General features: G+C 38.5%; 4 protein-coding genes across 4 annotated transcripts; all 4 read left to right on the top strand.

Annotated features, from left to right (window-relative positions):
• Positions 1 to 409: 409 nt before the first annotated feature.
• On the top strand, positions 410 to 1,630 carry LSM04_002647 (FCP1 homology domain; the record flags this gene model as incomplete). Its single annotated transcript, XM_067332691.1, has 1 exon — positions 410 to 1,630. The coding sequence occupies one exon, from the start codon at positions 410 to 412 to the stop codon at positions 1,628 to 1,630; it is 1,221 nt and encodes a 406-aa protein (XP_067185612.1).
• Positions 1,631 to 2,010: 380 nt separating this feature from the next.
• LSM04_005358 (uncharacterized protein) lies at positions 2,011 to 3,426 on the top strand (the record flags this gene model as incomplete). The annotated part of the gene is made up of 1 exon (XM_067332690.1): positions 2,011 to 3,426. One exon carries the CDS (start codon positions 2,011 to 2,013, stop codon positions 3,424 to 3,426), a length of 1,416 nt encoding a protein of 471 aa, XP_067185720.1.
• A 629-nt stretch (positions 3,427 to 4,055) lies between these two features.
• LSM04_006863 (PDZ domain 6) lies at positions 4,056 to 11,837 on the top strand (the record flags this gene model as incomplete). Its single annotated transcript, XM_067332689.1, has 1 exon — positions 4,056 to 11,837. One exon carries the CDS (start codon positions 4,056 to 4,058, stop codon positions 11,835 to 11,837), a length of 7,782 nt encoding a protein of 2,593 aa, XP_067185787.1.
• A 1,031-nt stretch (positions 11,838 to 12,868) lies between these two features.
• LSM04_007101 (Phosphatidylinositol N-acetylglucosaminyltransferase subunit Y) lies at positions 12,869 to 14,310 on the top strand (the record flags this gene model as incomplete). The annotated part of the gene is made up of 2 exons (XM_067332688.1): positions 12,869 to 13,512; positions 14,073 to 14,310. 2 exons carry the CDS (start codon positions 12,869 to 12,871, stop codon positions 14,308 to 14,310), a joined length of 882 nt encoding a protein of 293 aa, XP_067185798.1.
• Between the last annotated feature and the right edge of the window lie 55 nt (positions 14,311 to 14,365).

Genomic DNA, 14,365 nt, shown 5'->3' with positions numbered 1-14,365 from the left:
CTCCCTCTCTCTCTTTTTTTTCTTTTTCTTTCTATATTTTCTGTATTTTTATCTTGTCATCTGCTACTCGTTTTTTTTTTGTTTGAGACATTGTGTTTTTTTTTTTAGTTTCTTCTCAGCTTGTAAATTTTCATTTTTCACTTTTTGTTTTTTTCTTTCTCTTTGTTTTTCTTTTCTCTTTTTCTCTTTCTCGGTGTGTCTGCGTTCGTATTTAAATGCATACAAGTTTGTGGCATGTGCAACTTGAAAGGGATACTGCATCAAAAGAAGGAATTGTAAAACGAGCAAGCTTTCTCTGTTTTTTTTTTTCGAGGTTATTTTATTTTCTTTCTCCCTTTCTGCATGTGGGGACTCCTGTTGTTGTAGTTGTTGTTGCTCTTTTTACGCTAGAGTCTGATCTCACATATAGATGAGTGAGCGTCCTATACGTCGTGTGCGATCCGCTGCCACATCTAGTCGCCAACGGATGGCCCTGCGAAGACGAAGATCTCATCGTAGGCATTCTGTCTATCCCCTTCCCTCGTCCTCCTCCTTTTCCTCATCCACTACTAACACGCATTATATTAATACGAACAGTAATACTACTTTGGCTACTATGACGGCTGTGGCTATGCTGGAGGGAGAGGGAGAGGGAGAAGGGGCAGAGAGTTCTGTGCTGTCTGACTTTGACGTGCTTAACGATGCGATTCAGGAGTTTCTCCTCAGCAGTGATGATGACTCGGGCGATGACGTCTCTGGCTACTATGGTGAGGTAGACATTATTCATGCAGTAGCGCCATTCCTCAATGCGGCAAGCCTTAGACCAGCGGTTAGAAGTACACGACACGCACGCAAAAGTACTTCAGCAACAAAAACAAGTAGTATAACTACGACTACAATAGCTCCATTGCCAGGATTGACACTTGCGGAGTCGATGTTACCGCGTCGTGTGCGTCGTCGCCGCCGGTTGTTATTGCCACGTGATAAAGGTCTACCACAGGCGCCGCTCTGCATCGTTTTGGATTTAGACGAAACACTTGTTGCCGCACGAAGGGACGGTGTGCATGCCCGACCGCATGTGAAGGAGTTTCTAGACGCGTGTCATGCGGAGGGTTGTGAAGTGGTTGTGTGGTCAGCTGGCTCACCGTCACACGTAAATGGTGTAATTCGTGCAGTTGCGGCGGCATCACAGCGTCGGGATTGGTACCACCACATAATTAGTCGTCATCGTCGTTGGTTTCATGAAGAAAGCGAATGCGTAAAGGATTTAGCCCTTTTGGGACGACCACTTAACCGTGTTTTGATGCTGGAGAATAGTCCACGCTCCGTTCAACGTCAACCGATGCATGCGATTCTTTTAGAGGATTACGTTTCTCCAAATGCGCATGATGACTCTTTGCGACTTCTCGCAGGTGTTGTACGGCGTCTTGTGGCGGCAATGCGAGCTTCAGATGATATAGCGAATGCAGATGTCTCTCATTTGCTGTCTGCTGACACCACACTCATGGAACTCTTACTCCCTTCATTACATTCATTATCAAAGGATGGGAGTACCATGATAAGTAGAGGGCTCTTATATTCACCACAGACGGTTTTTTCGTGTAGAAGTTACGGTGGTGAACATCCGTTGTCTTACCAAGGGAGAACATGAGATAACTAGATCTCAAATATGCGTGCTTCTTTCGTTTTTTTTTTTCTTCTTCTACTTCTTATTTTTGCCTATTGAAAAACGGAACTACAAGGTGAATGCGTTTAAGTATTGTGCCCCCAAAATAGTGTATGCCTATAATATATTATAATAAATTAATTTATTTCCACTTTTGATGCTCTTTTTACTGCTAATTCTTTATTATCCATGAATTCTTTTTATTTTATTTGTTTCTATTTGTTTGGCTGGTTTTTTTCTCTTCTTCTTTGAGAGAGTGATTCTCTGTGTTTCCGTCTCTTAGTGCCTTTAATAATGGGTAAATAAAAAATACAACATTAGTGTTATTATTATTATTATTATTATTAGTTTATTTTACCAAAGCCATGTCCCGTTTGAATGTTTGTGTTTTTTTCTTATTGCTTCTTCCATCATTCAATTTGATTGATGTATCCCTGGCCTGGCCAAATGCCTTTACTCCTGAAATATTGCATTCAAACGAACTTAGTGATCATATCATATTATCCCTTAAGAAGGCTTTCTTTACCAATACTATCCCAACCGTTATCCCGATTGTGAATGAATTTCTAGAAAACCTTACTGTCCCAGCACAACACACTGATTGGGTTGACGTTGACGAAATTCATTTTACGCGACTGAAAGTGGAGAATGCATCATTGAATATGTCAAGTCCTAATCATTTCTCAGTGTCTATTCAAAACGTTAGTCTTGTAATACCAAACACTGGATTTGTTGTAAGAGCACCTTTGCTTACTTGTGATGGAAAAGTGTCGGCTAACGTTAACATCAGCAAGGCAAATATGGTGTTAGATGCACATCGTCTCGCAAATGAATCTCTCCGGATAAAAGTTATGGAAATCACCATTGATTGGAAAAATATAAAAACTCATCACACCCTTGAAGGCTCAGCATGTGGTTTGATGGAAAAGTTAATTGAGGCTCTGCTTGGTAACGTTGACACTTTAATAACAAAAACAATGCAGAAAGAGGTTCCGGCGAAAGCAGGTCCACTTGTAGAAGATAAAGCAGGAAATTTCTTTGACAGCCTGCCATTGCTATTTACCAAAGATTTGGATATTACATTAGAAAGAATGATATCTGAAATAAAATTAAATTCAAAAAAGCAGGATAATAATAACCAGTTGGTAAAGGATCTATATCTAACTGAACCGTATCTTCCTCAAACAGATTTAGGACTTATTTTTAGTGAAATCACCATAAACGACTTTGTACGCTACCTTCATAGCATTGGTGTGCTAAATCAAACTATAAGTTTACTACCGGAATATAATTCTTCACTTATTGAATCCATTTACCCTGATGTGTATAAACTTTGTCGAAATTGTTCTTTTTCCATAAATGTTGTTTCAAGAATTCCACCTCTGGTGCAACTGGATTCAAACCAATCTTCCATCGTCCACGTAACGAATAGTTTTTTTGGCTTAGATATGATATCCCAATCAGGTACTGTGATTCCAGTGATAGAGACGTTAGTAAATTTCACAGGAGGCGTAAAGGATATTGCATTTACTGAAAATGAGAGATTAATATTTTATCTTACCAGGGTGAATATTACACTTGAAATATTAAAAACGAATATTCACCCAATAGATGGGACTGAATTATTTGAGAAACTCTCTTGGTTTCTTAATGATATTTTCATACCTCTTTTTAATGTTCAGTTTACGGGGATAATGCTTCCCGCGCAGATTTCCAAACCAATGCTCAATATATCAAGTAAAATAGTATTCACAGGGTTTAATGTGAAGCAAGTTACTTAGTAGCTAATCCTTTCTTTTTATGCTTTTTTTTTTCTATGCCTATTGGATAGAGTATAATTTATTATCGGGTTTTATGATGTGCTTAACGCATCCAAAGTTGTTTTTTTTTTTTTGAGATTGAGATAATCTCATGTGCGTGTGATGAATCAAAGGGAACCAAAAAAGAAAAACGAAAAAAGAAAGAAAAATGAATAAGATTAGTAAAGAACACCCTTCCACATCATTTTTCTCTCTGCCTTTTTACATAAAGTGTATTGCGTTTTTTTTTTTTATCATTCTTTTTTTTTCTGTTTTATTGTTATTACTATTATTATTATTATTATTATTGTTATTGTTACTTTTTCAACTCTTTTGTTGTTGCAATCTTACATTAGTGGGTAAGGGTCCATCGGTCCGGATAACACACAAAGAAACGAGGAAACAAAGCGATAAGCAGGAAGGTATATATATATATATATATATATATATATATATATATATATATATATATATATATATATATATATTCTTGGAGGGGCGGTGGGCTAAGTATTTGAAGTGGAAGTAGAGAGAAAGATCAAGAGGATTCCTCTTATCATTTCTTGTTTTTTTTCGTTTTATAAGAGAACAGGATAGTTCTGTGGCAGCGGATGACGGATGTAGTAGATACTCCTTCTAGTCGTTTTTTTAACGAGAGCACATCGCCGCTGGGGCGCCAGTTTTCAATAATATTTCTTAATTTACAGAATGCACCTGGAAATCGTCGTCGTCGTGTAGATGAGTGCCTATCTGCCCTTTTGGATCTACTGGTTGCACACATTAAAGAAGTAAGTGAGCATACCCTTATGGATTATCTTTTTCAACTTGTAGGGGATACATTTAATGTTTCTATTGAAAGGGGTATTTTAGCTCTTCGTGTTGTATTTGATGTGCATGTTGGTGATCAACATGAAGAGCGTTCCCGATGTCTTCAAATTCTTATGAGACAAGCATTATGTGCAAAAACTGAGGAAGCATGCAGTGCAATACTGCATGAATTTGGTGAAGTTTTACAAGAAAATGTACGTTCTACATCTGACTTACTTGGTAAGCACCTTAATCATGCAATTTCTGAAATTCAAAATAAATCATCCTTACGTCAGAAAGCTATAGGATGTCAAATTCTTGCAACAATAGTAGAAACTAGTTCAGCTGTAGTCAAGAGACATCCTCCACTTTTAGATTCTCTTAATACATCTTGTAAGCCTTCCTTTTTGTTAAAGGAGATTATTGAGAGTTCTTTTATGTGGCATCGTCATGCTTTAGCAAATTTGCTTAAAAATATTATGGAAAATCATTGCATTGAATTATCCCCATCAGAGGCTACAAAAATGTCTGATATGATGTCAGACTACATGAAAGTTTCTGAGGAAGAACCTATTATTGGTGTATTAACAGCTGTTGAAACTGTAGCATCGTCACCCATATTACAAGTGGGGGTACCCTGGTCATTAGAAACAATTAGTACATTTTTTGTTGAACATAATTGGAAAAGATATTCAAAAAATGTCCGTATGATGGCGGCTCAATCTACTGGAAAGATACTTTGTTTATTTACAAAGAATGAACAACTTTATAGTAAAGTAATGGGATGCCTTTTATCTTACATATCTGATGCTGAAGAAGATGTTGCTTTGGGAGCCCTTACCACATTTTATGATGTTTCAGGGTGTATGAAGATTCTACCATACGTTGAATCTGCTGTCAATGCTATTCGAGTGTTTATCATGGCATTTCCATTTCATCCATTAGCCTTTGACACGCTAGAACGCCTTCGATCGCGCTGTGGAGACCTCTACTTCTCCCCTATTTACCGTCTGCTGGATGTTATTGCGAAGGAGACGCCGTTGTCTGTGAGTCTCGAGAAGGTGAATGCCCTCCTGCGATTCCTCGGCGACCGCCACCCGCAGGCCCGCGACCACTTCACATCCCTCCCGCTGCATCTCACGCCCGGCCAGTCCGTCCAACTCCTCCGCCGCGCCCTCCCACTCGTCGCGACGCTCTGCCGGACCGCCCAACTCCGCGAGGCGGTCGAGTTGATGTTCCACGAGAACGTCGGCGTCCGGCGGGCGGCGGTCGCGGCGGTCGTGGCCCTCTGCGAGGCGCTCCTCCGCCGCGGCGACGGCCCACACGAGGGACGACCCCCAACACATCACTTCAACGCCGATGTCTCCAACGCGACTAGCCGCCTGCTAGATGTGGCTGTGGCAGACCCAGACGCAGACATACGCCACGATGTTCTCTGCAGTCTCACACCTGTCTTTGATCCATACCTCGTTTTACCAGATAACTTGGATGCACTATTTATGGCAAGAAAAGATGTCTCTAGAGAAGTACGTGATCATACGCTCGTCCTTTTATGTAGACTTATGCCATGCCATCCAGCTTTCGTTAATCCACATCTCTTACAATTACAGGAGTATATCCTACGTGAGATTGAAGCAGAGGATGGATCCATGTTTACCGCTACCTATTCGGCATCCTTACTACAAAAAGTAATAGAACATAATGCACTTTTACTTCAACCTATGACAGTAGAGGCTATTGTATTGGCAAGATTACAGAAACGTTCTTTTGCGTGTAAGAGTTTCTCTATTGCCCTTTTAAGTTTATTAAAAGCAGTTTTGGATTATACAGGTTCACAAAATCATTGTGATGCTAGACAAATTCTTCAACCTATTATTCAAATTGTAAATGTAGCTACATCTTCAAAGCGTCGTAAAGCTGCTCTTGAGACATTATGTTCTGCTTTAACCACCATATCTATTTCTGATCAGGGTACTTATCTAGACGTGTACCGTGCCCTTACCCGTATTATACGATCTGAGGCAGAAGAGGATGAGAGTGTTAACTATGCGGCAGTACATGCTCTTAGTGTTATTGGGGCTGTAGATCCAATAAGAATTCGTAGCCTTTTAGAAAGTCTTCAAGAAGATGAAATTGAAGAAGAAGATGAGGTGGTAACACCAGGTTTGGCGCATTTTAAACCACGTATGCGTGTACATCCACAAATGGATGATCGATATCCACCAATTGTTTTGTATTTATTAGTAAAAACACTTCAACAATCTGCAGATTCTGAACAGCAAGCAGATACTATATCTACTATAAATTCTATGATACGTGAAGTTCCTGGAAAGCAAAAAGCGGTACTACTTACTCAATTTCTTCCACAACTTCAAACATGGTTAGCTGAACCTGAAAAAGCTCACTTATATGAAGGTATTCTTTTTCTTATGACAGAATTAGCATCTTTGTTGAGACAGTATAAAGAAATTATTGCAGCAAATACAGGTTCAGAACTTCTTAAATCAGTACGTCTCTTTTGTTCACTTCCACAAGCTTCTCAAGCCCCTCTTAATGCTGGAGTTGTAGAATTATTAGATGAAGTGGCTCGAGGACTTTCAGCTCAAGAAATGCGTGATCATAGATGGGCAGTGGAATTTATTCATCAATGTCTATCCCAAGATAAACAAGATCTTGCTCTAGTTCTTCGTGCTGTAAAATCTCTTGATTCTTTTTTAGATGTTTTAAATGAAAAAGATCTTCAAGTGGTATTACCTCATGTTCTTCAATGTATTGAACCTGCAGATTCAGTTTCCAGTACATCGGGAGCTAAAACAAAGGAGATTAATACAGCATGTCTTGATTTTTTAAATCAAATTATGTTAAGACAATCATCTTTAGTGAAAGATTGTTGTGCTGAAATTGTACACACTATTATGTGGTATATTGAGAATTCCCAAAGCCGAGATGAGATGGAAATGGCTCTTAATACCCTTGCTTTCCTTGTAGAAGTTGTGAAGCGTCCTGCTGTACGGTTTATTCGTCCTATTCAACTTCTTGCAGCGAAAAAAGGTTTTCCGGAAACACTTTTTAAAGAGTTAACTCATTCCGCTGCACAAGGTTTTCTAAAGGTTCGTGTACCGGCTAGTAAGCATGATAAACTTAATCCCCAATTACCCCTTAGTGTTACATCACACTTACCTGGACTCTCAAAGAAAGACTTTGAAGATGAAATGATTAATACACTACACTTAGGTCATACTGATTTTGAAGTCATTGGTATTTCTCATCCAAGTGGTCAAACGATTATTCAGCTCCGTTTTTGTCAAGGCGAAGATTCTGTATTAAAATTTCGTTCTTTTACAAGAATTGCGCAAGATATGCAATCCAACTTGAGACGTAATTTGGGTATTCTCAAGTTAGATCAAACACAAACAAGTGAGTGTAAAGTTGATGAAGATCTTTTACGAAAAATATCAACTATTCCATCTGCTAATAAAAAGAAACGTGAACAATCTTGGATCGCATGGTTGCACAATACATCTGTAGCTATGTTAAAAAACTCTCCAATTCAACCTTTACGTTCTACAAGTGTATTAGCTGAAAAAAATATAGATCTTTCACGTGATCTTTTTTCGTTTTCAGCTGCCGCCTTTATTGCAAAATTAGATAAAGCACAACGGACACTTGTTATGAATACTTTTACACGTGCAACAGAGATGTCACCAAATGACATAAAACAAGCCCTTTTTGGATTTGAAGAATTTTTGGAATCTGAACGTGGAAGAAAAGAAACAAGACTTGTTAAGAGGACTGAAAATATAGTTTGTGTTGTAGAACGTGAAGATGCTCAAAGAAAATTTGGTATTAATTATGATCAAAGTGGAGGAGATATTGTAGTTACTAAATTAGAACCTAATGGACCAGGTGCAAAAGCAGGAGTTCCCGTTGGTGCTATCCTTATTTCTATTAATGGAAAAAAAGTAACGGCTGTAAATGAAATTGTTGCAGCTATTAAAGGTTTTAATAAAATTGAACTTTTACTTACTTGTGAAATAGAAGAACGACAAAAACTAGAATCTAAACCACTTATGGATATTGATGTTTTAGCTCGTGTTGCTTTTGATTCACAAATGCATGCTAAAGCTATTTTTCTTAATGAAGTACTTTTTGATCAACTCTTTAGTGAATTGGGAGATCAAGTTTCGGGTCGTCAAGATGCTGCTGTACGTCGAGCACTAGAAGTAGCGGAACGACTAATTGGATTCTATGGACATCTTGGATTAACAATGGTTGCAGAAGGACTTGTTAAAAAAATATCGGCTAAATTTTCAGGAAATATTATTGCACCTGAGCAATTTGGATTTGATGAAGTTGGTACACTGGAACAATTAAATTGGTGGGGTGAGGCATTAATTCGTTATCAGTCTCGAATGACTAACTCAGATGGTTCACTTGATGTCTCATCTTTTTTAGGTACTTTACGGTGTTATGATGCTCTTGGTGAAACGGTTACTATGGAGGAACATATTAATACAAATTGGGATAAATTAGATCATGAATCTAGACTTGTTGTGGCTCCATTAAAAGCAAAAGCTGCACTCTCTTTAGGTAAATGGCGTCAATTTGATGAATTAATAGAACAACCTGATGTGGTTGAACGATTAGAAATGGTTGAACATTGTGCGGCACTTTTTCGTCAAGAAAGATATTCAGAACTTCTTGAATTTGTAGAAGAATGTAGAGAATCTCTTTTTGACACCTTCGCGGAATCTCTTATGGAGAGCTATAACCGTTCTTATGACACTTTGGTACAATTACAACATTTAAGACATTTTGAAGAACTTGTTTCTTTTGTTAGTTCTTATAATGAACGCCGAAATATGTTAAAGGAATTATGGCAAAAGCGTTTAATGCATATGTCTTCACGTCCGGCTCATGTTAAAACACTTGTCACGATTAATTCTCTTGTACTTTCTCCTGAAGAAGATTTAACTTCGCAGATTGTATGTATAAGAACTTTATCAAAATCGCAATGGACATCTTTAGGAAATCATATGTTAAACTTACTTTTAGGACCTAATAGAGGATCTGAAACTTTATGTTATCGAGATCCTGATGTTATACATGCTTATATGAAACACCGCTACGCTACGGATAATAAACATGAAACTTTTACTCTTTTATCTGATATACTTAATTATGTACAAGTATCTCCTGGTGATGATCGTGCTGAAGCATGGGGTTCTTGTTGGTTGTTATTAGGAGAGTGGACAATGCACTTATTTCCTGAAAAAGGGAATGAAGCAATTCAAAAACTTAAAAAAGCAACTGTATTAAGTCCAAAAAGTTATTCTGCATTTCACTCTTTAGGTATTTTACATCATGATCTTTCCCGTGATCCTAATACACCATTTGAAGTTCAAAAAGAACATCATGTGAACTCAATTTCAGCACTTTTTAACTCGGTTAAATTATCTAAAAGTCAGACTAATGGTGTTATGGAAGATGTACTTCGTATACTTTCTATTTGGTTTTCATACAGTACCGTAAAAGAAGTAAATGATGTGATAGAAGAAGGTATTAATAAAGTTCCAGCTTGTGTTTGGCTTAATGTTATTCCTCAACTTGTAGCAAGAATAGGTATTACTGCAAGACTTGCAAGATCTATTCTTACAAAATTATTAGCTCGAGTAGGTTCAGAATATCCTCATGCTCTTATTTATCCTCTTACTGTGACAGAAAAATCACCAGAAGCTATTAGACGATTAATGGCAGAACATGTACTTAAAGAAATTCGAGTCTCTAATGGAACTATGGTTGAAGAAGCATCTCTTATTAGTAATGAAATGGTACGTATCGCTATTTTATGGTCAGAAAAATGGCTTAGTCATATTCAACAAGCTGCTACTAAATTAGAAGATGCTGATGCTATTTTACGTATACTTACCCCTTTATATGAAGAATTAGAAAATCCAAGTACACCAAATGAAACTAGTTTTGTTAAAACATGTGGACCTATACTACAACGTGCTAAAGTAGCTTTACAAAATAAAAATCTTGATCAAGCATGGATTTCTTTAAAACAAGTTTATGCTCAATTAAATAAGTCATCAGTTGAGAGAAGACTTTTAATGGAAGATGTTTCTCCTACACTTGGTGGTATTTGTAAAAGTAGTGTTGCTGTTCCTGGTACTTTTGTACTTGGTCAACAACTTATTACAATTCAAAAATTTCATCAACGTGTAATGGTAATGCCATCTAAGCAAAAACCTCGTAGGTTTGGTTTAGATGCTTCTGATGGAGGTAAATATCGTTTCCTTTTAAAAGGTCATGAAGACTTACGTCAAGATGAGCGTGTTATGCAGTTTATTGAGTTAATTAATACCATTTTTTCTTCAGATGGTTCATCTAGTGCGATTGGTCTTGCTATTTCTCGATATGCTGTGATTCCATTAACAGATAATGTTGGTATTATTGGATGGGTAGAAAATACAGAAACTATATACAAAATGTTAGAGATGAGACGTAAGGAATATGGTATCTCTATTTATGAAGAAGTAAATATAATCGTAAGACTTGGAGGATTACGAAACATAGAAGATTATCATAATCAGAGTAAACAACAAAGGAAACATCTCTTAAGTCAAGCTATGAATAAAACACCTGATGATGAATTACGAAGTATTATTTGGGACAAAAATGATACGTGTGAACAATGGTTACAATACCGAGGAACTTATGGACATACACTGGCGATTATGTCTATTGTTGGATATGTTTTAGGACTTGGTGATCGACATCTTAATAATTTGATGTTGCAAGATAAAGGTTCTGTTGTACATATTGATTTTGGTGATTGTTTTGAAGTTGCCATGCACCGGGCTCATTTTGCCGAGGCGGTACCATTTCGACTAACACGATTGTTAGTTAGTGCATTGGGAATCAGTGGTGTAGATGGTGTATACCGACTGACTTGTGAACTTGTTATGAAAAACCTTCGTCGACACTGTGAGAATCTGTTATCTATTCTTGAAGCCTTTATTTATGATCCACTTATTAATTGGCGATTAGCAAATGTTGGTGAGGGTGATAGGTCTTCCTCACGAGTGGAGTCGCAGGTGAGGGCGGGGGAAAATCACGTCCCTTCCCCCGCAGAGATGGTCGCAGAGGACCCACAGATGCAATTATCATATTCCGTGATGAAAGTACGCGAGCCAATGACAGCCGTGACGCTGGATCAACTCAACGAGGAGGAAACACGCAACATGCAGGGCGATTTGGCCCTCGCCCGCGTCCGCGCGAAATTAACCGGCGAGGAGTTCGGCGTCACGAATGGGAGTTTCTTACTGCAGAGCTCTAAGCGGGAGGCGGGGGATGACTCGGGGGACGTCTCCCTGTGGGGCTTGCAGAGTTACGGCAACTCGCCAAAGGACTCGTTCTCTAATGGCGGGCCGGCGCTCACGACGTACTTGTCGCTGCGGTACGTGAAGGGCGGCGATAACTGCCTCGACGTGCCACATCAAGTCGATCGTCTTATTAAGGAGGCCACAAGCCTCGACAATCTCGCAGAGGCATACATCACAGGGTGGGCTCCATTCTGGTAGCTTATCTGGAAGAGAACCGTTTCAGATAAAGAGGGGGAACAGGAAGAGGAAGGAAGAAGAAGAAAGGGGGAAGTAAGAGAAAGAGAAAAAGTATCTAGTAGGGGATAAAGTTTTTGGATGCTCTTTATTGTTATTGTTCTTGTTGTTGTTTTTGTTTTCCTGTCTTGTCTTTGTGATGGTTGGATGGGCGTTCCCCGAGACTTTCTGAGAAGGAAAAGGAGAATTGCAACAAAAAGAGGGAAGAACGAAAGGGTGATTAAAGGACAGAGAAAAAAAAAAACAAAATCAAAAAAAAAGTAATTAGAAAACTAAAGGTCTGATAATCTTTTTATACATTATTAACTAGAACATAATACATCAATCCAAAAAAAAAGGGTGGAGACACAGTCAAAAATGAACCGAAAACTGGCTTGTTCACTTTTGTTCCTTCTTTTTCTATATGGCTTTTCTGTTTTTTTTTTAACTGTTAAGAAAGTTTTTAACTCGGTTTGTGCTTATTTTTACCGCTTGGTTTCAGGTAATCGGTGAAGAGTTTTTTCGGTCTCTTTTTTTTTGTGTTTTCCCCTCCCTCTTCCTTCGCTACGAGAGTAACAATGATCAACAAAAATGTAGCAGAAAGAAAGAATCAGGCAAAAAAAAATTGAAAAGAAATCTACATATATATATATATATATACTAATTATTCCCTTTAACACTTAAATGAGTGCAATAATAATGTTTTTAAAGGCATCTCTACCCCAATTGGAGATTCGCACTAAAGTTGTGTTGCTGAAGGAACTAATTGTGACCCTCTCTCTATGAAAATTTTAGAAGGACGCCGTCATAACTAGATCATCATCATATTTTCATTTTCTCCTTTTTTTATTTATTTTTGCTTTCCTTTGTTTTGTCATTATTCTTATTATTTGTGTTCTTCTTTCATTTGCCTCTTACCACTCTCCCCCATTCCACTATTGAAAACAAACAAAGGGAAAGGGAAGAGAAAAAAAGGAGGGGTAGTGCTGCCTAAAGCTGAGGCTGATCGGCTAGTAATGGATAGTGTGTGCAGGAGGACGGAGAGTGCGGCCGGCTCCGACTCGGACCCGGACACACTACTACTGAGCATCCAAAAAGAACTAGAGGCACTCAAACAGCGGCGACTCGCCCTTGAGGAACAGCGTAAGAAACTCCTCAGCAGTTGTGGATCCACTGCCACAGAGGCTCTCACGCAAAATAACACGCAACTCACACGGGCCAACTCGTCACACACAGTGAATCGTTCAGTGTACAGCCATAGTAATCGTATCCCGTCAGAGGCGGAGCGTTTGAGAAGTATGAAGAAGAATGTTTTTAGTGAGATGAAGGAGTCTATGCGTAAGAGTTGGGAACGAGATAGCGCGTTGGTGATGGGGACATTTTTACTTGAGGACAACCCACACGCGTGTACATTTGGCCGAGAACGGCGATTTGTACCAATTGCTGATCACAAAGGCCACTACTACCTCAGTACTGATATGGAAATTATGCAAGCACAGAAAAATAAACTACTGAACAAAATCACAGCCTCCTCTCGTGGTGGACGAGGAATGAATGTTTCCAATCATTGGAACGATCTTCAGTGCAGCGGACCGCCAGGACCTGGTGCCTATACACCACGGTATGGTAAGTTGTCGAAACCTTCAATCCTTGCACGGCGGTGAAATAAGAAAAGATAAAAAAAGAAGGGATAGAAACATCGCGAAAAACTATTCTAAGAAACAATCGTTTCACATTCTCCATCCCCTTTCTTCCTCTCCACGTACCCACCTACCTACCTACATTTTTTTCGTACACCACTATTTTGTTGTGGGAGAAGTTTAGTGGAAGATTGTTTTTAATTCTTTTTTTTTTTCGTTGTGGACCAGCAACGATTTATGTTTTTTTTTTTTGATTTCAATAAGTAATTACTCACACACAAAACAAAACAAAGACGACAATACATACTCACGCACACAAATAGAGGTGAGGAGAAAAAAAGAACGGTTTTTATGAATTGAAACACTTTTGTTACTATTTTTGAATTTCTCCCTTGCATCCCAATAATTTTTTTTTTAATAGTAAGCACTATCTTTGTTTTTTTTTCTTTCTACCCTTTCCCTTTTTTTTATGGTTTCTTAGTGGTGCTAGCAGAGGAAGAGTAACACGGAAAATTAGTATTATTATCTTCTTTATCGCATCTTGTAGTGACCGCGACCCCATGTACGCACCAGATTACAGACAACAACCATGGAAGATGTTTTTGCTTGGATGGCCAGCACTTGTAGTTACTTGGGTGTACATTATTTGGTTCGTCTCTCGTATTCTGGAATGTTGGAGTCGACCTATAGTGAGAGGGAGTCGCTCGGTAGTGGATCCTGGCTGGTATGTGGCACTTTTACCATCCATGTGTCCTCCTGTTATTTTTGTAGGCGTTTACGGGAGTTGGATTGGCTGGAAATTCTTTAGACATAATTGATTATTGTGTCTTTGTTTCTTTTTGTGCAGTGGGGAAAGAAAGAATAATGTATCTA

The sequence above is a fragment of the Trypanosoma melophagium genome (assembly GCF_022059095.1).
Source record: "Trypanosoma melophagium isolate St. Kilda chromosome Unknown ctg9segment0, whole genome shotgun sequence".
NCBI classification, from domain to species: Eukaryota; Euglenozoa; class Kinetoplastea; order Trypanosomatida; family Trypanosomatidae; genus Trypanosoma; species Trypanosoma melophagium.
Note: the sequence above shows the minus strand (reverse complement) of the source record. Positions and strands in the feature narration are given on the sequence as shown.